This window comes from Littorina saxatilis, linkage group LG6 (genome assembly GCF_037325665.1).
Source record: "Littorina saxatilis isolate snail1 linkage group LG6, US_GU_Lsax_2.0, whole genome shotgun sequence".
Lineage (NCBI taxonomy): Eukaryota > Metazoa > Mollusca > Gastropoda > Littorinimorpha > Littorinidae > Littorina > Littorina saxatilis.
Genome location: NC_090250.1, coordinates 35929415 through 35957340, shown reverse-complemented (window position 1 = coordinate 35957340; position 27926 = coordinate 35929415). Strand labels below are relative to the sequence as shown.

Genomic DNA, 27926 nt, shown 5'->3' with positions numbered 1-27926 from the left:
ACACTCTCGCAAACGGGGCCTTCCTCCTCACTCATTAGCCTTTTGAGATAAGGCGGAAAGGAAAAGAGGGTGGGGGGGGGGAGTGTTTTGTAACTTGGACAGTTCTCCCTTGGGCTCCGTACAGGCTGTGCGAGATAAAACTTGGACCTACTTCTAGGTCTTACCTGAATTAGGCTATGCTTCTCCCTAAGCTTGTCAGTGTGACTTGCTTAGCTCGCATTATAAGATGACAGGTCTCTTTTCACAGAGAGACCATATATGCTAGATAGGGTTCTTCTTCTTCTGCGTTCGTGGGCTGAAACTCCCACGTACACTCGTGGTTTGTTTTGCACGAGTGGAATGTTACGTGTATGACCGTTTTTTTACCCCGCCATTTAGGCAGCCATACGCTGTTTTCGGAGGAAGCATGCTGGGTATTTTCGTGTTTCTATAACCCACCGAACTCTGACATGGATTACAGGATCTTTTTCGTGCGCACTTGGTCTTGTGCTTGCGTGTACACACGGGGGTGTTCGGACACCAAGGAGAGTCTGCACACAAAGTTGACTGAGAAATAAATCTCTCGCCGAACATGGGGACGAATTCACGCTGACAGCGGCCAACTGGATACAAATCCAGCACGCTACCGACTGAGCTACATCCCCGCCCCTGATAGGGTTCAATACCAAAAGGTCACAGTAAGACAAGTCCGAGTCTTTTGGTACAGGAGTTTCTACGCTCCACAGATTTCGAACCGCTACAGTCCGCTAGACTTCATAAAATTTACGCGAGAAATGATCTCCCTTTCACTCCTAGCTACAGCACGCAGAGGTAGCGAGATTCACGCACTCTTCGGCTTACCGGGAGACGTAGTTTTCAATAGAGGCGTTCTATCTCACTGCGTTTCCGGCCAGACTTCTTAGCCAAGAATCAGAAGCCAGGACAACCATCTCCGATGGTCTTAGTTTTTCCTCTTTATAGAATTCTCGCCGCAGGCGACCCATTCTTATGAATCTGACCAGTTAGATCACTATGCTCCTTCCTGTCTACATTAGCAATCTGCTATATGTGAGTTGGGATAAGATATGTAATTTAATCCAAAATTTCAGTAATAAATTTTCATTTGATTAATATACTTACCCAACTCACATCGTTAATTCCCTCCCGCCTACCCCGCTACTAGAATTTTCTAAAAAAAAAAAAGACGAGTTTTTTCTCCGCTTCCGTGGGAATGATTTAAGATGGCGGCACAAGTAGGAAGGCAGCCTCGGTCTGGCCTATGTCCTGTTTATAGGTCAGGGTCGTTCTTTTTTTTAGAATTGCCTCCCTTGTTACCAAGGTGATGCCTAGTACAGCGTCCTAGCACTAAACTGAAGTAAATTGCTATATGTGAGTTGAGTAAGTATATTAATCAAATGAAAATTTATTACTGGAAAATTTCCTAGATAAATTTTCATTTAATTAATATACTTACCCGAATCACATTAGCATTGAGTCACCTGAGATGCTTATCACTGAAAAACGCTTACCCGGCTAAATATTTTAAAGGGAAGCAACCCCATCACCAAAACGAAAGTGAAAGTAGCTTTGGTAATGGGCCAGCACACTGGGAGTTACCTCCCATACGGGTGTGTGCCACGTCACTTCCTCTAGGAACACGTGCCTATTCTCATACGGCTTTAAAAAACTTAAAACCATACGCGGGGCAGGTGGGAGGGAATACAGTATGTGATTCGGGTAAGTATATTAATTAAATGAAAATTTATCTAGGAAATTTTCCATTAAATAACATATTCTTACTCCGAATCACATTAGCAGATAACATCAACAAGGCGGTGGGCTAGAAATGAATCAAAACTCACCATCAAGTTCTGGACAGGAACTGACCTGCTGCTATGAGAGCTGGAAGGCCTCTGGAGCCATCCTGTCGAAGAGCCGAGACGTCCCGAAGATAAAAGTTTATGAAAACATCTTCAGAACGCCAAAACGCAATTGTCAGCACCTCCTCTAGACATCTGGAGCGCAGTACTGCCAGAGAGGATGCCCACGCCCTCATTTCATGGGCTCGGGCCGAGTCAAGTGGCAAGGAGGGCATGACCCCCCCCCCTCTTTGTGCGACTCCACTCATAAGCTTGCTTAATGAGCGAGGACACCCACCGGGCCAACGATACCTTCGACAAATCTTACTCGCGCCTAGAAAAGGGCGAGATAAACAGCAACTTCTGAGAACTAGACCGAAACGGCTGAGTCCGGGCTAAGTACAGACGAAGAGCCCTCACAGGGCAATTGACCGAAGCAAGGTCATCCGGGGCCAACGCGCTGATCAGAGCCTTGACTCTAACCAGCGGAGAGGCCTGCCCCGGAGACTGATTCTTGGCCAGGAAATCGGGCCGGAAACGCAAAGATGCGGAACCGTCCGACTAAAAGGAGATATCTCCAGGCTGACCCGACAGGGCGTGGACCTCGCTACCCCGTCGGGCCGTTGCCAACAAAAGAAGAACCAGCGCTTTGCGAGTGACATTGAACAGAATGGCCTCGCTCAAAGGCTCAAAATCCGCAGAACGTAGGAATTCCAGGATTAAAAACAAGTCCCACTTGGGAGCGGGCAAACGAGCTTTCGCTTCCTTAAGAGCAGCCCTTTTAATGACTGCAGCTATAACGCCCCCGACTCGAACAGACCGACCGATCTGCTTAAGAGTCGCCAAGATAGCGAAGCGCCGGACCCTCAACGAGGAGCCTGAGGAGCCCTGCGAAGACATGAAAGAGAGGCGGTTGGCGACCTGAATATAGCGCGGAGCCACCGAACTCACCCCTGTAGCTGAACACCAGGCAGTCCATGCCTTCCAGTGGGAAGCATAAACTGACGAGGTGGACGCTCTATGCGAGCGAGCCACCAAGTCCAGACGGATGGAAGCCATCAGGAGAGGCAAAGTGGAGCAAATCTGAGCTTGGAGCTTGTGCACCCTTCTCTGAGAAGGCTGGACAGTCCACGCGACCATGTCGAAAGACATCCCCAGATAAGTGAATGTCTGTGACGGGGTCAGCTCCGACTTTCCCTGGTTGATCGAGCACCCCAACAAGTTGGATTCTCGAAGAACCATCAGGGTATCTTGCGAACAGCCGCTCTGGGACTGGTTCATGATGAATCAGTCGTCCAGATAAGCCCGCAGGCGGATACCCTAGGACCTCACCAGTGCACAGACCTGTCTCACCACCATGGTGAAAATCCATGGTGCGAGGGACAGCCCGAAAGGGAGTGCGCGAAACTGGTAGATCTGATCTCCCCACCGGAAACAAAGCCATTTCCGGTCGGCCGGATGCATAAGAATGAAAGTATGCGTCCGTGAGATTGATCGAGGTCACCCAGTCTCCTGGGCGGAGAGAGTCTCGGACCGAGGCTGGCGTCTCCATCTTGACTTTTATCTCACTCAAGAAAGTGTTGAGGAGAGATAAATCCAACACGGGACGCCGTCCTCCTGACGCTTTGGGAACGGCGAAAAGACGCCCTAAAATCCCAGGGAGCTATGGACCCGAACTCTCTCCACCGCGCCCTTCTGCTCCAGGGAGGCAATTTCCGACTGCAAGACGGAACATGCTTCCTGCGAGAAGATGGGCTTGAACCGCGGTGGCACTCGGGTAAGAGGCGCCTTTTCCTCCCGCCAGAGCAGGCGGAAGCCCGATCTCACCACTCCCACAATCCATTGGCTGTCTACTACCGACATCCAACGAGAAAGCGCACGGGAGGGGCCTCCCGCCATCACCAAGGTGGAAGGCGGGAGGGGGGTGAGATCGGGAGCGCTTCATTGGGGGTGTGGCTTACTCCCAGAGCCGCCACACCCCCTCCCCGATGCCGTCCTCTTCTTCCTGCCACGAGCGACCGGCAGAGCCTGCCGCTTCTGAGCTGGCTTGAGGTTCGACAATGTCTGAGCCTGCTTTTGCTTAGAAGGCTTAGACTGTTTCACCCCCTGCAGAGTGAAGTCGAGGAACTGACTGTCCTTGTTCGACTGAATCTCCTTCTGTCTGGCAACCATTGCCAGAGAACAGAAGCGAGATTCCTCTGAGACCGGGGAGACTCTCAAGGTCTCCCTAGTAGCCAGCTCCGTGAACTGGGACTGCGAGAGGAAGAGATCCCTCCATTGACCTTGGCCAAGGCGGTAAAAAGCGCAGAGACATCGTCCGCATTTTGTTCTTCACTGAGAGTGAAAGGAACCAGTGAATCGATCAATGCCCGATACAGAGTCCGAACAAGAGTCTCCGCAACGGAGGACAGTTCGATCTGCCGACGTCCAACCTCCTCAGCAGAGAGGAGGGAAGCCTCAGAAACCGGCAGAACCAGATCATGCTTGATCGGTTTAGCCAGAAGAGGCAGCAATTCCCGGGGAACCGGAAGGGTAGCCCTAGGGAGTGCAAAAGACGCCAGCCAGCTCTGGCTCTGAGTGGGCAAGCTAAGCTTCCTATTGCCCGTAGGCACAAAGGAAGAGGCTTGAGAAGCCGACGCCACCCACTGCTGAGCTGATTCCGGAACTGGACCAAAAGGAAGCAGTAACGGAACAGGCACTGGCCGAATACCACTCCCCGCATGTGCTGGACGAACCAGCGAATGCGAAAGTTGGTAAGCCACTGACGGAGACTCGGCGAACCGGAAGAAAGAAACATCTTCCTGTGCCGGCCGGAAGTCCGCCATGGCCGAAGGAACGAACGGAGCGGAAGAGTCCGCAGCCACCACCCCTTCGGGGAAAAAACGAGACGCTACTTCCGCCGCGATGTCAAGAACAGACTTGAGCTTCGACGGAAACACGCCCCGAGACTCCTCGTTGACCACTGATGGAGCATCAGAATAGTCACACAAGGAACCATGACCAAAACCACCAGTTCCGGAAGCAGAAGCATGCCCTGGCAAACCGGAAACCGGAATGCCTGTGCACGAACATTATCCTGCAACCCAGAACCTTGTGAAGGTAAGGGTAGGCAGGACGACCATCCGTAAAAACCGGAGCTGGATGAGCTGACGTCACTCCCCCATCCGAGTGGAGTGATGCCTGCTCAAGCCTAGGCACTAAATGGCCGGAAGGCGTACGCTGGAATCCACCCTCTGAAATCCGGAAGGAAGCACCAGAAGAGGAAGCAGCGTGTCCGGCCGAAACCGGAAGTGTAGTCGACGAAACCGCGCAATGCGGAATTGAAGGCTGCACTGGTTGACTTCGTGATCCGGAAGGACCGGAAGTCAGTGAAAACTCCATACTGCCACAGCCGCCGTAGCGTGCCTGCGTGGACGGATCATCACCTCCGGCGAGTGCCGGTAGTGCAGCCGACAGAACCGCGCAATGCGGAAGCGAAGGCTGCACTGAAACCAAAAACACCTGTTCCGGAAGCAGAAGCATGCCCTGGCAAACCGGAAACCGGAAATGCCTGTGCACGAACATCATCCTGCAGCCCAGAACCTTGTGAAGGTAAAGGGTAGGCAGGACGACTATCCGGAAAAACCGGAGCTGGATGAGCTGACGTCACTCCCCCATCAGAGTGGAGTGATGCCTGCTCAAGCCTAGGCACTAACAGGCCGGAAGGCGTACGCTGGAATCCACCCACTGGTATCCGGAAGGAAGCACCAGAAGAGGAAGCAGCGTGTCCGGCCGAAACCGGAAGTGTAGCCGTCGGAAACCGCGCAATGCGGAAGTGAAGGCTGCACTGGTTGACTTCGTGATCCGGAAGGACCGGAAGTCAGTGAATACTCCATCCTGCCGCAGCCGCCGTAGCGTGCCTGCGTGGACGGATCATCACTTCCGGCGAGTGCCGGTAGTGTAGCCGACGGAACCGCGCAATGCGGAAACGAAGGCTGCACTGGTTGACTTCGCGATCCGGAAGGACCGGAAGTCAGTGAATACTCCATCCTGCCGCGACCGCCGTAGCGTGCCGGAGCGGACGGATCATCACTTCCGGCAAGTGCCGGAAATGCGGCAGCCGAAACCGACTGCCGCCGCTGTTCGATCAAATCCGGGGCCTCGTAGGTTATCGCCGGAAAGGAAAGATCAGCATGGTATCGGTCGTGACCCGAAGCGAAAGAGCTGTCTCCCGAGAGAGAACGTCCAGGCGCCTCACGAGGGCTATCGGACCAGCTCTGCTTACCAGCCGCAGCTGAAGAGGGAGGACGCTGCTCCAAACCGGAAATGGAAGGCAAAGACACGGAAGCCAACGCCCGGACGTCACTGCCAGATGCCGGAAACGCCAAACAACTGGCGACGGAACGCTGGAACTCTGCCTGCACCAAGCTGCGGATTTCTGGAACCAGTGTCTAAAACAGAAAGGAACCAACGCACCCTGCACAGGTGCTAACAACGGGGACGAAGTCTCCGTAGTAGAGAACCGGAGCAGACGTAACAGTAGCGCTAGGCGCCGCAAAAGATAGCAGAAGTAGTAAAAGCGCAAGGCGCCGAAATAGGTACAGACAACAAAGTGCTACGTTCTTGGTCTGTACAAGTAAAACTGCTTAAGAAGAAGCCTAAGGCTTAAATTTCCCCTTGGGGTCCGACTTGCCACAGCGCTTGTCTGAATCAGACATGCTGTCAAATCCATGTAAACAACACGAAAACATTTTACTGAACGTAAGTCTAAACGACTGAAAACTCAGTAAAAACACACACTTTCGCGTCAACAAATTACGATAGCTACACTTGCCTAACAAAAACAGAGGCACGTAGAGCTACAAACAAAGTCACACGAGCTAGTAAACTAACTCACACAACAAAATGGCGAAACACGCAAGTAACTGACACACAAGTCAACAACACGTGGCAACGCGAAAAAATTTACTGACACGTAAGTCTAAACGACTGAAAACACAGTAAACGCACACTCTTTCGCGTCGACAAAATACAATAGCTAAACTTGCCCCACAAAAACAGAGGCACGTAGAGCTACAAACAAAGTCACACGAGCTAGAAAACTAACTCACACAACAAAATGGCGAAACACGCAAGTCACTGACACGCCAGTCAACAACACGTGGCAACGCGAAAAAATTTACTGAACGTAAGTCTAAACGACTGAAAACACAGTAAACACACACACTTTCGCGTCAACAAAATACTATAGCTACACTGGCCCAACACAGAAAGGGGCACGCAGAGCTACGAGCAAAGTCATACGAGCTAGCTAACTAACTCACACAACAAAATGGCGAAACACGCAAGTCACTGACACACAAGTCCGCAAAAAACGGACAACGTACAGTAACGAAAACAGCGCAAACAACCAACAACAAACGGGAACGAGCTCACCAAACTGTAGGCAAGGCGAGCAGAAAAGCTGGGTAACGTGGCCGGCGGGTGTCACTCAAACACACAAGGTCAGCCACAGAGCGTCAAAAAGTGAACCGTCCTCTCCGAGGTGAAAAAGACGTATGAGAATAGGCACGTGTTCCTAGAGGAAGTGACGTGGCACACACCCGTATGGGAGGTAACTCCCAGTGTGCTGGCCCATTACCAAAGCTACTTTCACTTTCGTTTTGGTGATGGGGTTGCTTCCCTTTAAAATTTTTAGCCGGGTAAGCGTTTTTCAGTGATAAGCATCTCAGGTGACTCAATGCTAATGTGATTCGGAGTAAGAATATGTTATTTAATGAGATTTTCAATTTAAGGCCCCTACGATAAGAGGGAAACTTAGGGTTAGGGTTAGGTCCATGTAGTTCCTTTCACTATTATCTTGACTTAAATGTACCTGTCGTGACAGGCCACCTGCAATGTAGGGACACTTTGGGCTGGTCCCAAGGATGTCCTTTCATAGCAAGTACCACTGTAACATGAAGAGCCACACCCCTGACCCACCTTGTGATCGTACATAGGTCCACAGCAGTGGGTGCGGGCAAAAAGAACGGCCACAGCACGGTAGATGAAATGTCCGAGCCACTTGAGCATGTAGTAGATGTAACAGAAGAGGTTGAAGGGAGGGGGCAGCAACAGTCTCTCCTCAAAATCCACGATCATCCCGTAGCGCTGGTACTTCCAGATTTCAATTGCTTCGTTGTACACTTTTCCAGTGGTCACACTGAGAAAGAAAGGAGCTGGATGACCCTGACAGTCTCAAGATTTTCCTACCACCCTGACTTTAGATTATTTTCAAGGGGTGGGGGATGTGGGGTGGGGGATGTGGGGGGTCATATTCACATGAGAAATCAGCTCAGGGGGTCACTATACACTTGACATAATTCAGACACATTTACAAATATGAACTATTAACTCCCGTCACAAAATTGTTTACACTCAGAAATAAATTTGATCAGCAGGGAGGAAACAGTAATAAGGATATTAGTGGGGGGAGGGGGGGAATTTGGTAGAAACCTGGAGGCTTTTCTTTCTTTTTTCTTTATTTGGTGTTTAACGTCGTTTTCAACCACGAAGGTTATATCGCGACGGGGAAAGGGGGGAGATGGGATAGAGCCACTTGTCAATTGTTTCTTGTTCACAAAAGCACTAATCAAAAATTTGCTCCAGGGGCTTGCAACGTAGTACAATATATGACCTTACTGGGAGAATGCAAGTTTCCAGTACAAAGGACTAAACATTTCTTACATACTGCTTGACTAAAATCTTTACAAAAATTGACTATATTCTATACAAGAAACACTTAACAAGGGTAAAAGGAGAAACAGAATCTGTTAGTCGCCTCTTACGACATGCTGGGGAGCATCGGGTAAATTCTTCCCCCTAACCCGCGGGGGGTAGAAACCTGGAGGCACTGCCACTGGGATATTTTTCAAAATGTCTGCGACAGGAACGCAGAAGAAGAAGAAAATGTCTGCGCAATATAGTGGAACCCCCATTTTAAGACCTCCAGAAATCTGAGAAAATCAGGTCTTAAAAAAGAGGGAGTCTTCTTCTTCTTCTTCTGCGTTCGTGGGCTGAAACTCCCACGTACACTCGTGTTTTTTGCAAGAGTGGAATTTTACGTGTATGACAGTTTTTTACCCCGCCATTTAGGCAGCCATACGCCGCTTTCGGAGGAAGCATGCAGGGTATTTTCGTGTTTCTATAACCCACCGAACTCTGACATGGATTACAGGATCTTTTTCGTGCGCACTTGGTCTTGTGCTTGCGTGTACACACGGGGGTGTTCGGACACCGAGGAGAGTCTGCACACAAAGTTGACTCTGAGAAATAAATCTCTCGCCGAACGTGGGGACGAACTCACGCTGACAGCGGCCAACTGGATACAAATCCAGCGCGCTACCGACTGAGCTACATCCCCGCCCGAGAGAGCCTTAAATCAAGGGTTCTTAAAAGTGGAGAAGGGGGGTCCACTGTACCAAACACACACACACACATGCATACGAGCCTGTGACAAAAGGTCGTTCGGTATACCCTTGTGCGTTTGCAAAGAAAATAAAATGTTTTCACAAAAGCTTTACTATTTTTATGCGAGTTTGTTGTTTTGAATATACCTATGAGAGATACATATGACAACATGTTGATGTCTGTGAATCTGGATGTTATTTAAAGAAAAAAAAGTATAAATATATTCTCTTTGTTTCCCTCCTGTGTGTGTTCACCTACTTTGTTGATAAAAAAAAATTATTCCAAAATCATAAGCACTAAATTTTAGCAAGTAACCACACAACTGAGGTTTGAAAAATACACCTCAGTCAACATTATGGTTAAGCTGTTGTAAATTCGGATGATTTTGACCCAAAAGAATCAGTCAGTCCGTTGTGACTCGCGTTTGTCCCACTGATGTGTTTCCCATTTATCTTTTTTTTTCTCTCACCTGATCGCTTCCTGGACAATTTTAAACATGTTTTTCTTTATAAACAACAGTAATAACGATAAAACTATATACTGCATATTGGAAAGTTTGAACATCAACGGTATTTTGAAAAAATGTGTGCCGTGGCTGATAGTTTGTCCGAACGTCACGACCAAAGATTCACCGATTTTTCCACTTCACAATGCGTAGCTGGTCCGATCTTAGCTTTTGCATAAACCGTAACATGCCGGATGCAAGGAGAGCCTCGCTTTCAGTTCCAAAAATGGCCACACGAACACGTGAAGGTAAGAGACTAGTATGTCCGTTTGATTCTAGTTTGTTAATAACATCACGACCGACAGAATCGTCACAACCAACTACTGCTTTGACTATTAATCATAGATTAGACACTTTTCAGAGCTTCTGTTAATACCAATCGAAAACAGTGACAGAGACGCCTGCAGAGCGTGCAACCCTGTTGTTGTGGTGTTTTAATAACAGAGTTATCCTCTTTCGATTTCTGCTCATTGGACATACTTCAGGGACACGGTTACATGTGTTTGGCTCATTAAAAATTCCCTTACACTGCAGATAAACTTGAAATGATACAAGAAGGCAATGGGTGTCGATCAAAATATATATTTGAAGGAAACTTTCTTTTTTTTACATTGTAAATGTTCACATTTAAAAGTATGTCCATTGCAGGGTGGTGACAAACAACAGCTGAAATGATGTGTTTGTAACTAACATCAAAAGACATGTTCCTTTTTACATTTAGTCAAGTTTTGACTAAATGTTTTAACATAGAGGGGGGAATCGAGACGAGGGTGTGGTGTATGTGTGTGTGTGTGTGTAGAGCGATTCAGAGAAAACTACTGGACCGATCTTCATGAAACTTGACATGAGAGATCCTGAGTATGGTATCTCCAGACATTTTTTCATTTTTTTGATAAATGTCTTTGATGACGTCATATCCGGCTTTTCGTGAAAGTTGAGGCGGCACTGTCACGCTCTCATTTTTCAACCAAATTGGTTGAAATTTTGGTCAAGTAATCTTCGACGAAGCCCGGACTTTGGTATTGCATTTCAGCTTGAAGGCTTAAAAATTAATTAATGAGTTTGCTCATTAAAGTTGTCATTAAAATCGATTTTTCGCAAACAGATTTAAAATTGATTGCATCGTATTCTTTATCACATTCTGAATCTAAAAATATATACATATGTCATGTTTACTCTTAAAATGTGATCACAATTAACGAAAATAGATTAATTAATCTTACGATTAAAATTTAAGAAATCGATCCAAAAATGATTTCATCTTATTCCAAAAACATATAGATATGATAGGTTGTACTCAAAACAAGCTCAGAAAGTTAACAAGAATACAGAAAAGCGCGCTTTCCTGCTTAGCACAATACGCTACCGCGCTAATCTGGCGTGTCAATATCACTACGTTTTGCACGTGGGATGTGAGCGATTTCCTTCACGCGGGGATTGACGAAGCTGTACTGTCTTGGTGAAAAAATACAGTGCGTTCAGTTTCATCCCGTGAGTTCGACAGCTTGACTAAATGTAGTAATTTCGCCTTACGCGACTTGTTATTCTTTAATTCTAGGAAAACAACATTGCCATGTGTGTTAGCTGCTATGTTTTATATCCAAATCTTGCACATTTCATTTATCAGAATATGTCCATTCCTGTTTAGCGACAACCAACAGCACAAATGTGTACCCATGTTCCTGCTGTCATGTTATGACAATTATTTTGTGTGTTGAGTGAAGGAAATAAAGGTATTTGACATATATATAAAAAAAAACCTGAGGTCAGTTTTGGTGTTCTATTTGATGCGAGTGGAAATAATCAAGATGTGTGAGTGTTGGTTGTCACAGTGGACATATTATTACATCATATAAACACAATATATTTCGACAATCTTGGATGAATTTTAACAGGGATAGTTATATACCTTTGTTTCAGTAAGTTTTAACTGTTGTTTTAAACTTTGGAGATCACTTTAAATCCATTTTGGAAATTGTCACTTTCAGTTGTGATTGCCGACCTTTTGTCACAGGCTCATACACAAGGTCACGCACTTGCACACACACACACACACACACACACATACTCACACACACGCATACACAAGGTCACGCACTTGCACATACACACACATACACACACACACTCACGCAAACATGGCGTAAAGCAGAGTGATGAAGATGAGCTTGGCGTTCAGGAGGTATGGAATGACAATCAGGTAGTTCAGCAGACTCCCATGGGGGCACTTGGCCAGCTGGTCCTTTACCGTTTCTGATAACAGTTTTCACACACAGTATCATGCATCAGTCAAAATAACTATTTTACTCTTCGTACATTGTCCATATGAGAAAGCAGTATCCAGCAGGCAAAAAAAGAAAGTTTTCACACACAGTATCATGCATCAGTCAAAATAACTATTTTACTCTCCGTTGTCCATATGAAAAAGCAGATTGCAAATTGAAGAAAAAATACTGTTGCAGGCAAAAAAGGAAAGTTTACACACACAGTATCCAGCATCAGTCAAAATAACTATTTTACTCTTCGTTGTCCATATAAACAAGAGGCGAAGCCTTCGAGGCTCCCGTAAGAAATCGACAAACAGTAACACAAACTCATTCACTCCGTCACACACACACACACACAGTAAGCATAGGTGACACGGTGCAAGAGCGGGAGACACTAGATCTAGATCTGTCTGTCTGTAGCCTACCTACGGGGACACGACTGCCAGATCGACACTGCGCTTTCGACAGCGCTTCCTCGCGCACACACTGGAAACACGCTGTGCAGATCAACCTGTAGGAAATCTCCTTTGGTATCTTCTTTATCTATTTTTCTGGGGCTACGAAACCAAACAATGTGAAATCGTCTTCCCCGAATCGGCGAACAGCAGCTGGGTGAGAACTGTATCTATACCACAATCCTTCACGCATGGGTGCAACTGCTGGAAAATGAAAAAACTGAAAAGGCCGTGGTCCAGGGGCCGTTAAGGCCCCGGCGGGGTGCAGGGGCAGCACCCTTGCTGGGGGGTCCAGGGGGGCAGCGCCCTCCACTCAAAAACGAATTTTTGCATTTCAGGGAGGATTTGAATGGCCTCTTTTGACTCTAAATCTATTTCAGAACAAACGGGCTTTGCGGATATGCATAATATGTACAATCTTGTAAACTTGAAGGTATTTGTAACCACCCAGCCGAAAATGAATTTTAGCATTTCAAGAGGGGCTATTTGAGCCTCTCCTGTTTTAAAACTGAAAACAGCAACAACAACAAAATTGGGGGGGGGGGGGGGGGGGGGGAATTGAACATGAAAAACCTCTATACTTGAAGGTGTTTGGTTGCATCACTCTTGCTAGAGGGTCTACAAAAAAACAAGGTCAACACATTTAAAGAATATCGGAGTAAGAATATGTAATTTAATCTGTGCTTGCCTGAATAAACAAGAAGAGCAAACGCTCGATCGAGTCACTTTCGCAGTTCTGAATATTATATGAGGCATCAGATGGACAGGAAGAAATTGCTATTCACAACACAATACAGATGTAAATAATTTGATGTAAAGAATAATCCTATAAAGTTTGAATCAAATCCGATGAATAGTTTCAGAGATATGATATTTCAATTTTTTTCCTTCAAGACATACCTGTGACCTTGAAAAAGGTCAAAGGTCACCAAAGCAGACGTCAAAGTGTAGAGGTCACTGGGAGTCACGTTCACATAAAATTTGAGCCCGGTCACTTTTATAGTTTCCGAGAAAAGCCCAACGTTAAGTTGTGTGTTGCCGAACAGAAAAGGCTAGTTATCTCCCTTGTTTTTCTGATAACGTTCGTAAAAGGCTACAGATGTAAATACTTTGATGTAAAGAATAATCCTACAAAGTTTCAATCACATCCGATGAACTTTGTCAAAGATATAAAATGTCTAATTTTTCCTTTGACGCTGACCTGTGACCTTGAAAAAGGTCAAAGGTCAACGAAACCATCGTTAAAGTGTAGAGGTCATTGGAGGTCACGACTAAACAAAATATGAGCCGGATCGCTTTGATAGTTTCCGAGAAAAGTCCAACGTTAAGGTGGTGTCTACGGACGGCCGGCCGGACGGCCGGCCGGACAGACTAACACTGACCGATTACATAGAGTCACTTTTTCTCAAGTGACTCAAAAATTGTTGAAGAAAAAAAAAAGAAAAAAGCAATTGACTCACGATTCAGGTACTTATTGCCTGAAACAAAACAAAGAATTGTGACATAGGGTTGGGAATATAATGCATGCATGTCCCTGTTCATAACAAACATACTAGAATGTCAATAAATATTTCTTTACACAGCATCAGCAAACCAAATGTCAATACATTTTTCTTCATACAAAACAAGAAACAAAACGTAAAAATCCACAATGAAATTAATCAAATCTTGTCAGCAGCATGCCTCTATTTAATGTACAGGACATTTTGTCCCCCCAAAAAGCTATAAGTCCCAGTATATGTTAATGGTAATTCTCTATATCATAAGAAGTCAGAACTCTCTCTTCACAGTCACTATCATCATGGAAGTACACACACACACATGGAAAGAAATTCGGCATCAGAAAAACTTTCTTACCATGGCAGTACTTGACCTCTTCGTTATCATATATCGCTGAGCACTCGAATCCTGCAAAAAGAAAACAAGAAGTGACAATGAAATGACCATCCTTCTTTCAATTGCAGCATAAAACAGTTTACCCTATGGCTCATCCATTTTCATATTACATGCTGTAGCTCACGGCTGTTCCTGGCCTGCATTTTGGTGCGAGTAAAAAAAACCAGTCAAGGCAGAGGCTTAACCAACTGCTGCAGCCAGCACACTGTTAAGCTCGCTTGCTTGTTATTTCCAAATACTTCCGCGCTATACCGGAAGATGGTACTTTATTAGTGTATGACTGAGTGAGCCAGTAGAGCAGTGGTGGAAATGATGCTAAAAATAGCTCAGCCTGCCTGCAGCTAAGGAGGCAGAAATGAAGCCCTGGGAACAGGCTTGAGCTATGTATTTCACCCTGAACAAACACTGCATAAGTAAAATCATGCAGCGCAGACTTTGATTCTGCTGCAGGTAGTAGTCTTCAACAGACGTTGTTTGGAAATAATTATGTCGGGTTTGTAGAGGTTGTGAAAGAGTAAATGCTCTTGCTTTTAGTGAGTCAAACTTTCCACACGTGACATTAGCCAGTCACTAGCAAGGGGTTTGTCTGAAACATGCGGAGAAGGAGCACGTGTAGAAAGCTTGCCTCACTAAAATCAAGAGTGTTCACTCTTTCACAACCCATGCAAACCTAACCAAGTTATTTTCTGAGTTCGTCTATTGAGCGCATCATGCAATATCAGGTCACACTGTATTTTCAGGTCATCAAAGCCCATAAGGACCTTTACTCACAACCAAGGTCATCACTCACAATTATCTTTTATTAGTCACTTCAAAGACAATCGCTAATCACCAAGGTTGTTAATTACTACCAAGGTCATCAACCATCAAGGTCATCCTTCACAATCAAGGTCATCACTCACCATCAAGGTCATCAATCTTGGTGAGGAAGAGGCCAAAGATGGCTCGAGAGAAGGCCTGGCGAAGAGACTCAATGCCCAGGGGGAACATGGGATAGATGACGGCCTGTATCGTTAGTGCTCCAGATACCAGCACCAAGAAAAACAGACGCATCCAATCGCTGAAATCCTTCTTGGTCTGAAAACAGAAAACAAAGAAATATCTAAATCAGACGTATTAATGACAATCACAAGGACCTACTCAAGGAGCAACTGAAAGCCCAGGCAATCCATTCAAGGAAGAATGAGTTTCAAGGAAATGAATAACGCTGGGAGTCCAGACGCTGAAGCATCTTGGTCTTGTAAATATGAACTAAACCCCTTCTAGTGAAAGATAAATTGTGCATGTAAAGACAAACGTTATTTTGTCCCTCTCACCTGGGTTAAACTATATAAAACATGTTAGCTACCGGCACATGTACAGTTCACAATTTTGTTTTTGCTTTCAAGGAAATTTGGATTGCCTGTTGCTACAATTAAAAACAAACAATAATTAGCCATTTTTGTTTAATGTTTTTTAGAATTAATGCATTTCTTCACTTTGAGTGTCAACATTTTCACAATTTAAGAGAAAAGTCATCCACATCATATGTAAACATTCATAAAATCTGTTTATAAATTTGAAGAAGTTGCTCTGTTGTTGCATCTAGGGACCGTTTTAGAGTGAACTAAAACATACAGCAAAGTTCTATTTTAAATTTTCTGGAAGATGAATCTGCCTAAAAAAACTACATGTTAAATCCCAAAAAATCAAAACAAATGTTTATTTTGACCCATAATTCATTCAAAAATCACTTTTTCTCAGGATTTTTATCAAGAACCTTGAAACAAAACTTGAAAAGCTTGCCGGAAAAACAAAACGTAATTTCTGTGCCCTTAAAAAGAGTGAAAGCCACAGACCATCATGATGATGCTGACCAGCATGGGACCCAGTGTGGGGCTGACAGGGACGGACATGGCCATGAAGCGGAAGTAGAAGATGAGGAGGTAGACGCTCATGAAGAACTTGGTGGTCATGAAGCTGATGTACTCCACAAAGTGCGGCAGGATACGCACCACCAGCATCAGCACCAGGAACAAGGTCACAAGGATGCACTCCAACACGTTGACCGTCAGAGGCACTTCAGGGTAGTGCTGTACACAAACATCAGAGGCACTTCAGGGTAATGTTGTACACAAACGTCAGAGGCATTTCAGGGTAATGCTGTACACAAACGTCAGAGGCACTTCAGGGTAATGCTGTACACAAACATCAGAGGCACTTCAGGGTAATGCTGTACACAAACGTCAGAGGCACTTCAGGGTAATGCTGTACACACAAACGTCAGAGGCACTTCAGGGTAATGCTGTACACAAACGTCAGAGGCACTTCAGGGTAATGTCGTACACACAAACGTCAGAGGCACTTCAGGGTAATGCTGTACACAAACGTCAGAGGCACTTCAGGGTAATGCTGTACACAAACGTCAGAGGCACTTCAGGGTAGTGCTGTACACAAACGTCAGAGGCACTTCAGGGTAATGCTGTACACAAACATCAGAGGCACTTCAGGGTAATGCTGTACACACAAACATCAGAGGAATTTCAGGGTAATGCTGTACACACAAACATCAGAGGCATTTCAGGGTAATGCTGTACACAAACATCAGAGGCATTTCAGGGTAATGCTGTACACACAAACATCAGAGGCATTTCAGGGTAATGCTGTACACACAAACGTCAGAGGCACTTCAGGGTAATGCTGTACACACAAACATCAGAGGCACTTCAGGGTAATGCTGTACACACAAACATCAGAGGCACTTCAGGGTAATGCTGTACACACAAACTTCAGAGGCATTTCAGGGTAATGCTGTACACAAACCTCAGAGGCACTTGGAATTGTACTGATCTTGTCTTGATGAAAAAATAATTCTTTTATGATTTAAGAATATTTGTGTAATAAGCTGTCAATTTATTATTTAGATTTTAAAAGTTAGGTCTAGCACCAAAATGAGGCGCCTGATTGTCCCTTCGGATAGTCCATGAAAATAAATTCTTTGAAAATGTCTCACTCTTGACAGAAAGCAGCCAGGATGTTCCCGTTCGGTGAGCGTTCAAATGGAAGTATGCTTGTGCTGTATGTAGAGGCTCGGGCAGAGACTGTAGAGTACACAGAGACGCTTCATACGGTGCTTAAAATTGAGACAGGAAGCCCTGTGGCGCCACCACGCGGAAACATGGGACAACCTACTTTCGCTTTCCACAGCAGTAGCGATATCGTGCAGCACAACCATGGCCGCGCCAACACGAAAGCACAGTGGGGCATGGTGTTCGGCCATCAATTGCTCAAACTCACATGCCAAAGGCTTCAGGATGTTCAAATTTCAAAATTATAATCCTGTGAGGTTATCCTCAACTATGTTATAACCATGCCGCGCCTTACTCTGACAACATTCTTTTTAGATTTGAAATCTGAAAAAATTCCATATATGGAGGAAGGGCCCCTAATATGGGGACCGACTTTTGTTCTTCTGCTAAGGCTCATAAATATAGACAAGTTGTGATTTTGTTTTTGTTTCTGTTTAATGCCTTTAAAAGCTAACTCGCTGCAGCGAAGCAGAACGGTTAACTGAACAGATAACAACCAAGCACAAAATGAAACTTCTTCACGAGGAAACAAGCATGAAACAAAAACTGGTCCATATTTGGGGCCCTTCTCATAAATATATCTTGTGTCAGTAAATGTATCTCTATCTCGCCCCGGTATAAAAGACTACAGCATATTTACACAAACCATGGTTATACGTCTATCTTACCTGTCGTATCATTGGTGTTGTTGCTTGTGGGTGGGTGGGTGGGTGGGTGGGTGGGTGGGTGGGTGGGTGGGTGGGTGTGTGTGTGTGTGTATGTGTGTGTGTGTGTGTGTGTGTGTGTGACTGACTCAGAGAGAGAGAGAGAGAGAGAGAGAGAAAAAAGAGAGAGAGAGAGAGTTTTCTGAACAAGATATAAGCAACGATACGAAATAAGAAAATCATCGATCGATCAAGATTCTTTAAAGTCAGCTTGGTCACAAGAATGTTGTTTAAGTTGCTGTATTTTACATAACTTCTTAGCTCCGTGTAATTGACTACCCATTTCAGTGTCGAGGTGCTGGGACGATGCCAAATTGACTAAATGGCTTAATTACCGATTTAACCGGGAACTATTTTGTTAAACGATTTATTCCCGACATATTTTCTCAGGCTTAACTGACCATGTATTCAGTATGTATTTGTATTTGACTAAAGCACACAACAAGAACGACGGTTAGTTCGTGAAAAGACACTGACTTGAATCATGTTTGCATAACTACAGCGATGCAGCGGATATTGCCCAAGTAAATTTGATTTAATTTAATCTACACCATTTTCTGAGGTGTTTTTATGGTCATTTAAAAAGGATGTTCACAAACAAACATATTTTTTCATCCAGTTACTTTTTGCAGCACTGTCAGCCGGACAGAACAGACAGTATTGTTGATACAAGCGTGATATAAACACAGCCAACAGCAGCCGCTATACGCGAGCTACCTTGTGCGGCAGGGAGTGGCTCTTTTCCCGCGCGCTGGCTGGCCGGTCTCAGTTTTGCACTGCAGCGCAAAGAAGGATGAAGCGTCTCTGTGTACTCTACAGTCTCTGGCTCGGGGAGCTCAGTGATGGTTTACGGGAGGCTTACGGTGCCTTTAACACGAGTGTTGCATAAGTTGTTAAATGCAGACCTGGGAACCCCTGTTTTACACTTGGGAGTATTCTCAAGCAAACTTTGTGTATTTTCAGAAAAATGAGTGTAACTCCACACAGCATTTGAACATCCATGATTCAAACATGCTTCACACGTGTCCGTCACACCGTTAATTAAGTTTACAAATACATTTACAACATGTGTGAAAGTACTGGATCGGCTTCGGGATGCGCTTGTAAAACAAAGTAGTCTAGGATATTTTCTCATCGTATTTTTTCCATTGACCATACTGCTTGTATTCTAGACAATCATGGGTACAAAATACGCCAAAATCGTATGGGTTTCCAGGTCTGCCTGCACATGGTAAGCATTATTTTGTGTGACAAGTACCTTTCTCTTGAGGTAGGTGCGACGCAGGAGCTCGACCCAGATGGCGAATGTCCAGCACAGCACAACGAGGTTGAGTTGAAAGTCTCCACATCCAGGCAACAGGAGGGCAGCGCTCATCACCATCAGGTACATGAAGTACATCAACTGCAGAACACATGACACTGCATGCACACAGTTTTTCCAAAACAAAGTACATTAACAGACCCTATCGATATTCCAAGTTCTCGAAAACTCTTGCAATCCTCAAAGCATAGCAAAGAATGTTGTACGCTATCTTGTGAGAGCTGCGAAGGCAGAAGATCGTAGTTCTCGTGACTTTCGAAGCATTATGATGTGTACTTTTATGTGTCTATAAACTATGTTCTTAGATTGTGGTTCTATGTGATATTTTCGTACACGAGCCAAAAGAAAAATGTCTGTTTTATTGATTTGAATTGAATTGAATTACAAAGAGCATGTCTCACAGATATCTCGTGAGAGCTGCTATGATGCCAAAAAGGTCATTTATTGTCCCCACTGAACATAGCATATTTTGGGGACTCCGAGGCGCTTCGTTGTAAAAGGCGCAGTCCCAACTTTCAAAGTTAAATTGAGAAAAATCCATTCAATAGGCATTTTAATTTCTCCTCGGTCAGTGAGATCAAAGAATCTGCATTCGGAGAGCTGTATGCAGGCCTAATGTGACCCCAGGCCAATGACCATATTTTCAGCTGAGACCAGCTGCCTGGCCTAGTTTACAGACACTGACCTTAGAACAGTGGAACCCCCCTTTTAAGACCCCCCCAATTTAAGATGTCCTCCCTTTTAAGACCTGATTTTCTCAGATTTGTGGAGGTCTTAAAAGGGGGGTTCCTCTGTAGTAATGATGTAATTACAGCATTTAGGACTTGCAGACAGACACTTCAAGCCTTTAAACTGAACACTTTGTTCTCACCTGGTTGAGCCAGAACTTGGTGATGGGGGCTGACCAAAGGTAGTGAATCTGTTTCCACACCGGAATGTGTGAACCATCCACTGTCTCAAGGAGGGTTTGGAATGTCACTTTCATCCTGCTCTTCTTTCGTCTCCCGCGCTGTTGCAAAGTAAATCACCACTGAATTCAAATACAGGGAATGGAAAGACCGATTAATATTGAAAATAAACAAAATGCTGGGTTGACTGAAAAGTAAAGGAGGGGGAGGATGTATTTAACACGACAGATATGTGCATTCAAAATTACAACAACAAATCAACATGGAAAGACAAAAAAAAGACAGAAAGAAAGGAGGTTGGGGGATGGGGGTGGAGGGGGATGGGAGGGGATGATAACTAATAAAAAAAATAAAAAATTTAAAGGGGAGGGGGGGCTGGTGAGGCAAAATGAAAAGGGGGACAACAGAAGTTTTTTTGTTTGTTCCACTTTGTTCCCTCTTCCTTGCACTGAAAGTGACTGCACTTATACTAAGGAATAACAGGTCAGAGAAGAAGAAATACAAGTTTGATGATAAACAAGAATATTCAAAAGGAAAAAACTATCATGAGAACATAAAGAGATGTAATTGATATAAAAAAAAATATATAAAAAAATTTGAACAGATATTTGTTGTTCTTGAGATAAAAGTAAAAAATGATGCAAGACAAGACCACCGGAAAGTTTCTCTGCAATATTTTCTGTAGATTGGAATCTACATGTAGTTGAACAGCTGCTTTTTCTTTGCAGCATAATTTTTTTAATCAAGCCATGCGTTATTTTACAGCCACTATATATGGGTTAACTGCTTGCCAAAACAATGCATTCGGACAAAACTACATTGACCAAGAGAATAAAGTCACATGAAATACAAAATTGGCTATAGTACAAGCAACGGTTAACAGCATCAATGCTCAGCAGAAATAAAAGAAAAAGAAAAGAAAGAAATACGATTAAAAAAACACCCATTTATAAATGTGGCATTAGTCTCAAAAAAGTATAGGCTCACTTGTGTTATTTCCCCATTACTTCTTTTTTACAATCATTGTCCACTTGTTAGTACATGTACTTGTTCAACAAGAAGAACAAATGCTTATACAGTACGCATCACCCTCGTCATGTAATATCAATCAAAAACAAATCATCTGCTCTATGAACACCCAAGAAAATGTATCTATAACATGAAGCTCATCCAACCCTTATAGTGTGTCAAGATTCAAAGATCTAGCTTTAAAAACATTGAGAAAAAAAACCCACAAAAATGACCCTAACTTAACCCCTCGATCTGTGACTTGGGTCTTGTCTGGAGATGCTTGAAAAACAACGGAGAAAACTATAATAACAAGTTTTTAGTTTACGGACAGCGGGACGGCTGGCTGACTGCATGCATGCATGTCCACCAGCCAGTCGAGCGGCCTAACACTGCTCATTACTAAGACTCTCCGGATTACTCAGGTGAGTCAAAAATACTACTGCAACACTGTTATTCTATCCACTAAATGCACAAAGAAAATGTGTAAAAGGCGCTCAAGGGAAAATAAAAGAGAAAGCCCAAAACCAAGACACAATTCAGTTAAATTAAAATAACAGAAGAAGTATTCTTCAAGTGTCTGTTCCTTTAAAAGTATGAGAGAAAAAATGAACAGTACAAAAGTAAATAATTCTAAAATGTTACGTACACTGTATGTGAAGTACTCAAGATAACAGAAAGTTTAAGGCGAATCAAAGAAAACCAAATGAAACAGTTACAAGTATATCAAGCAGACCAGGTAAGTACTAATTCTATGATGCAGATATATGTAATATGAACTCGAGGGACAAATTAGATATCAATTTTCTCTAACCTTAAACACTGGACAGCAGCTATTTTCATGATTAAAAAATTATGACTTGTATAACACCTACAGTCCCGATGTCTTTCCTTCTGATCCCAAACAAACTCTTCAGTTGCTTGCCTCTATGTTATAATTTTCATCCTCAAAGTGTGTTCCCTCTTAACTGCTGGAGATAATGTACAAATTAGTCTAGTAATATGGCCCACAAGTTGCGTCAGTCCAACAACCTGCCCAGGGTTTACTGTTGGTTGTGACTGCAGATTTTTTTCTCATCAAGGAAATCTCTGTTATTCACAGCATCAGTGTTTGCAAAAAAAATTCCAGCAAGGTTTTATTTGTGTGTGTACTTCTTACATGCAACGACGTCTTTTTACAGTCAATATTTGCATTTTGCCCTTAAAATCTAAACATACTTCCACCAAGAAACTACGCATTTGCAAACAAAGACAGTTCTAGACAGTCTCTCCTGCGTGCCACCATGCAGAAATTCCGTTCACCAACCTACATCACAATTTCTAAGGACACATTCTCCAACCACAGTACTACTTTTTTTGCATTGTGTACAAGAGAAAACTTTATCTCTTAATCATCGACTTCATCATCCCTCACTGACACTTTTTGCCCATATATAGCTATTCTCCGCATCTCTGACAACTGCCCTGGATTTAAAGCCATTTTCCGCATATCGGACATAAAGAAAAGATCACTTCTTTCTTTTGTTATTCAACCATCAATGTGACATAAATTGTCAGCAATTTCCCTTATCACAAAGTCAGGAAAGCAGACTGCGTCTTTTGTTTTGACCTGTTTATAAAAAAAATTTTTTATCAATTTTGGAAAGCCCAAAAATATTCACTTCTTTAAAGCTCTGTCAATTTGGGATGATGACAAAACTTTTACATTAGTACAAAATACTATGTTTGGTAAAAACTGCCCTTTTGCCGATCATGAAGAACATGTTGCTGGTATTATGGAGCTAACTAAGAAAGGCAAAACTGGTATGAGTATGAGCAAATTAATAACACGTGTCACTAATGCCACTTCCAACTAAATCATGTCAAACACAAAGGTGGTACATGTACACGCTACTTTAAAAAAACATTAATACATGTTAGACATTTCAGTTTTATGTGTGGAATTAACACTCACCAAGAACTGAACCATGTTGAACAAATTAGTGTATAAAGCATGAAAGATGTGATATCAGTGCTTCAGACAGTGTTCATAGGAAACAAAATTATGATCACAATCAATTAAGAAGAGAAAGGAAAGAAAATCACAGAGATAATTTGTGTTAGATCATGCAACACAGACAGTATTTTCCACAGATGCCTTTATCTAAAGAAAGAATCATCTAAACAAGTTGACAAAAACATCCCCACATACCTTCTTTGATCCAGCTTTATTCTTCAAGGGGCACAGAACAGAATAGAGCAAACCAATTCTTTTCATTTATTTATCATCAGCTTGGAAACACAGACATATTTAGAAGAAAACCCTGAAGCCAAATTTTCTTTGTGTGCTCAAAAAATGTACAGCATGATGCAAATACAAAGACACTTGAACGCCACTTTAACAAAAATGTTCCTGATGGTTAGTTTCCTGTCAAAAGAACATAATACATTCAAACACAACAACCAAACAGAGTGCTCACCTAATTGTGTGTACGGAATTTGGTGAGCACCCTGTTTGTTTGTTGTGTTTGGATGTATTATGTATTGAATGTACTCAAGCCAAGTAACATTCCTGTGTACTGCATGCCCGGTTGCAATACAAACTTTTGTCATCATTTTCACGAGTTTTCATTCATAACCAGCTGGGGAATAGATAACACTGTTCCCCATGTAACAAATCGAGGTGGTGAATGGGTTTGAGCTTTCAGGTGAAACGTGGATTGTCAAAGGTAAACGCCAATCAGGCTGATTGTTTGATGTCTGGAACTATCATAGCTTTGGATTCGTGTTTCCGAGGACAACGATTGTAAGCATTCACTCTCAAAGACCCAATCAATGTTGATAATTACCGCAGCGACTCATTGACAATTTCCAACTTATCTTGCAATCGCAAAATGCATAACGAAAAGTCATAAAACACTTAAAAGAATAGGAATATGCCCAAAACTTATGGAACTCACAAACATGATGGCAGCTCTGTACATTTTTAGACTGGAAGAAAAACGATGAAGAAGCTATCTTTGGCAATCACAGACAAGTATGATGTGTTGTCTCGCAATACTGTGACACGTTTTGAGGCCTAGAATTGCATTCTGAAAATTACGTTCAGAAAAGGGGTCTGTTATTGTGCTTGCTTTTGCTCATCCAAAATAATGACAAAAACGATGTTTGGTTGCTTGTTGTCAGACTAGCATTTTTAGTTGGTCCTCGGGGAGCATATCACCTTGGGTTTTCATATTTATCAACCTCGATCGGCCTATGGCCTTGGTAGATAAAGATTATAATGCACCCCTCAGTCCAACAAAAAAAGCTTGTAAGTCAACAAGCCACCAAACATCTTATAATGTATTATGTCTTATGAAAAGAACTTTGCAATTTTAAAGTATCCCCAGGTTTACAAGAAGAAAGGAAACCCTATCTTCTCATAAACTTCTGCCAAAAAATGATAGCTTTCAATGTACAGGCAAATCCAGCTAACTCACAAACGGTTAAGTCAAAAATTCGCTTAGCACACAAAGAAATTCTGGTCCGGAATTATCCCTCTTTATCTATGTGTACAAAGTACCCTGAGCTCGAAATGGGATTTCTCTTTCGTAAGTCGAAAGACGGATAGCACACAACAGAAAGTCAGTCCCAAAGACAAAATTTACTCTATATTTACTACAGCAACTCGAAACACGAAACTTGGCGTCTCACACTAGCGCATTGTGTAACCTTATTCCCTTCTTCTCTACACGGACGCCACACCGACTGGTCAGTTGGCACGCAATAAAGTATGAAGTGAAGTTAGGAGGGGGCGAGGAGTAAGGAGAGGCGAGTGGTACTCACAGTGTGTGTTTGTGTGTGTTCACGGGTGAACCACGTGGTTACTATACGGAAGAAGAAGAATTCAAATTGTGGGTTGCCTCTCATTCAGTCTTTGTTCAGTCTTGTGTGCTCTGTGTGTGCGGCCAGATCAAAGGCATTGGGTGGCCTTGTTTACAGACACGACCTTCTTCCCAGGGGTCAATGACCCAGTTTTTGCCATGAGAGGTGGTTCCCCTGTCATATCTGAGAGAGGAAACACTTCCTGCATGGGGGTCAGTGACCGGTCAGTGACCGAGTTTAACAGAGTGGAAATCTGTGTGTGGGCCAGATCAAAGGCAGGATAGTACCTAGTAGCTGAAACATGCATTATCACAAGTTGTTTGACTGATACTCAAGCGGTCTCTTTGATTTTTTTCGTAGTTCACGGTACTATGACCAAGTCGAAATTTCGGATAGGACACAATAACAATTCGGTCCCTTCAATTTCGTCTTATCCGGATTTGCCTGTATTTGTTATTTTCCAGTCTTGACCCTCTTCATATCATCTCATTTGATTTCTTTACATTCATTGACACATTCAGTTATAATTCCTTTCTCTGTATATCTTCTACCAGTTATAATTCCTTTCTCTGTATATCTTCTACCAGTTATAATTCCTTTCTCTGTATCTCTTGTACCAGCTAAGGGTAGAGATTTTATCCACTGACTTTCTGACACATACACCTTCAAGAGATGCTTACTGTGAAAGTATAATGACGCAGTATCAATGGAGCACAATTTGTTGTCACAAAACCTCAAGTGGTCAATATGCACATCATGCAAATGCACACTTTTTCAGTTTCAAACTTTCAAAACCTTCTCAAGACAAAAACACCCATCCCGTTCACTGGATCTTGCAATCATTTTTTTTTTCTGTGTATCCAGAGTTCATTTACCATCAAAGGTTTGAAGGACTATATCATATTTGGGTATCAATAGTTAATTGAACATCAAAGGTTTGAAGGACTCTATCATGTCTGTGTATCCAAACGCTTAATCCTGGTTAACCCTAAACCTACCTTGTGCCACAAAAGTTCAACAAATTGTTTAAGAAACGAACTCAAAAACAGGAACAGAAAAAAACAAAAAACAAAGAAGCAGGAAAAATAAAGTTAAAAAGAATGCAACCAGCTGAACAGTCAATACCATGACACTTCTGTGATCTGCACCATCGCCAAGTCTGTCCTTCAGAAGACAAGCCACACCATACCATTCAATTAATACTACAAGGATCAAATGCATTAATTAATGTTCACTACTTTAACACCAGATTTTTACCACTAAGAATGAAACAATAACAGGACACAAAATGAAACCAAACAACATCTGCAGCAACAAAACTTGAAACAATTAACAAGCAAACAAAGAAGCACACAAGAAAATCAGTCTGCAAAAGAAACACACACACATTTACATACACTCAAACACTAACAATATAAAGACAAAATAGAGAGCTACAAAGACATGTGCACAAGTATTCTCTCATTTCTATTTTATAATATTTCTCATGCTCTCAAACTAAACCCCACTCAAGGTAAGATGAATCAATTTAGGGAAAGAGTAGTTATAGGAAAAAGTAAAAAAAAGAAAATGATATTACCATGCTATTTTCATCCAAATGAATTAAATCTTAGCCATCAGTAACTGCAATACTTAGCAAACTTCGCTCAGTGTAGAAGTTCCACACAGGCTTTAAAAGCTGTTGCTGAAAAAATGCCACAAGGATATTAAAAAAAATACTGGCAGTCAAGAAGAAGATTTGTCCTCCGTCTAAGTAAATAAGCTGAAATCAACAGAGATAAAGAGAAACGAGACCAGGTCTTCAATTCACATACCATTTTCTCTTCCATGGAAGTGACTCGAAGCAGCATAGACATCTCTTGGGCGTCCTCATGTACTTCCTCTTCATCTGCAAACAAGTCGCGTAAGGCGAAATTACAACATTTAGTCAATCTGTCGAACCCACAGAATAAAACTGAACGCACTGCATTTTTTTAACCAAGACAAAACAGCTTCGTCATTCCACGCGGCAAGGAAGTCGCTCATTTTTTCCGTGCAACACAAAGTGAAACTGACATGCAAGAATAGCGAAATAGCGTACTGCGGTAAGCAGGGAAGCGCGCTTTTCTGTATTCTTTTTAACTTTCTGAGCTTGTTTCGAATACAACATATTATATTTATATGTTTTTGGAATCAGGAAATGATAAGGAATAAGATGAAATCATTTTTGGATCGATTTCTTAAATAATAATCGAAGTACTAATTAACCTATTTTCGTTAATTGTGATCACATTTTAAGAGTAAACATGACATATGTATATATTTTTAGATTCAAAATTTAATGAAGAATACGATGCAATCAATTTTAAATCTGTTTGCGAAAAATCGATTTTAATGACAACTTTAATGAGCAAACTCATTAATTAACTTTTAAGCCTCCAAGCTGAAATGCAATACCAGAGTCCGGGCTTCGTCGAAGATTACTTGACCAAAATTTAAACCAAATTGGTTGAAAAATGAGAGCGTGACAGTGCTGCCTCAACTTTCACAAAAAGCCGGATATGACGTCATCAAAGATATTTATCCAAAAACTAAAAAAAAAGTCTGGAGATATAATACTCAGGAACTCTCATGTTAGGTTTCATGAAGATCGGTCCAGTACCGGTAGTTAATCTCAGAATCGCGTTATACACACACACACAC

At 43.0% G+C, this 27926-nt stretch overlaps 1 protein-coding gene across 2 annotated transcripts in view; it reads right to left on the bottom strand.

The window, feature by feature from the left end:
• Nucleotides 1–27926, bottom strand: part of LOC138969120 (transient receptor potential cation channel subfamily M member-like 2) — a 128882-nt gene that overhangs the window by 23914 nt on the left and 77042 nt on the right. For both annotated transcript variants that reach the window (XR_011456378.1, XM_070341829.1), the window contains exons 15-23: nt 27059–27132; nt 20354–20491; nt 19420–19563; nt 16228–16461; nt 15292–15466; nt 14351–14401; nt 13954–13971; nt 11904–12024; nt 7800–8019 (exon numbers count right to left, since the gene is read on the bottom strand). Coding sequence is in view for 1 of the 2 variants with exons in the window: in XM_070341829.1 (XP_070197930.1) it covers nt 7800–8019; nt 11904–12024; nt 13954–13971; nt 14351–14401; nt 15292–15466; nt 16228–16461; nt 19420–19563; nt 20354–20491; nt 27059–27132 (1175 nt within the window). In the remaining variant the exon portion in view is untranslated. The remainder of the gene's footprint in view (nt 1–7799; nt 8020–11903; nt 12025–13953; nt 13972–14350; nt 14402–15291; nt 15467–16227; nt 16462–19419; nt 19564–20353; nt 20492–27058; nt 27133–27926) is intronic.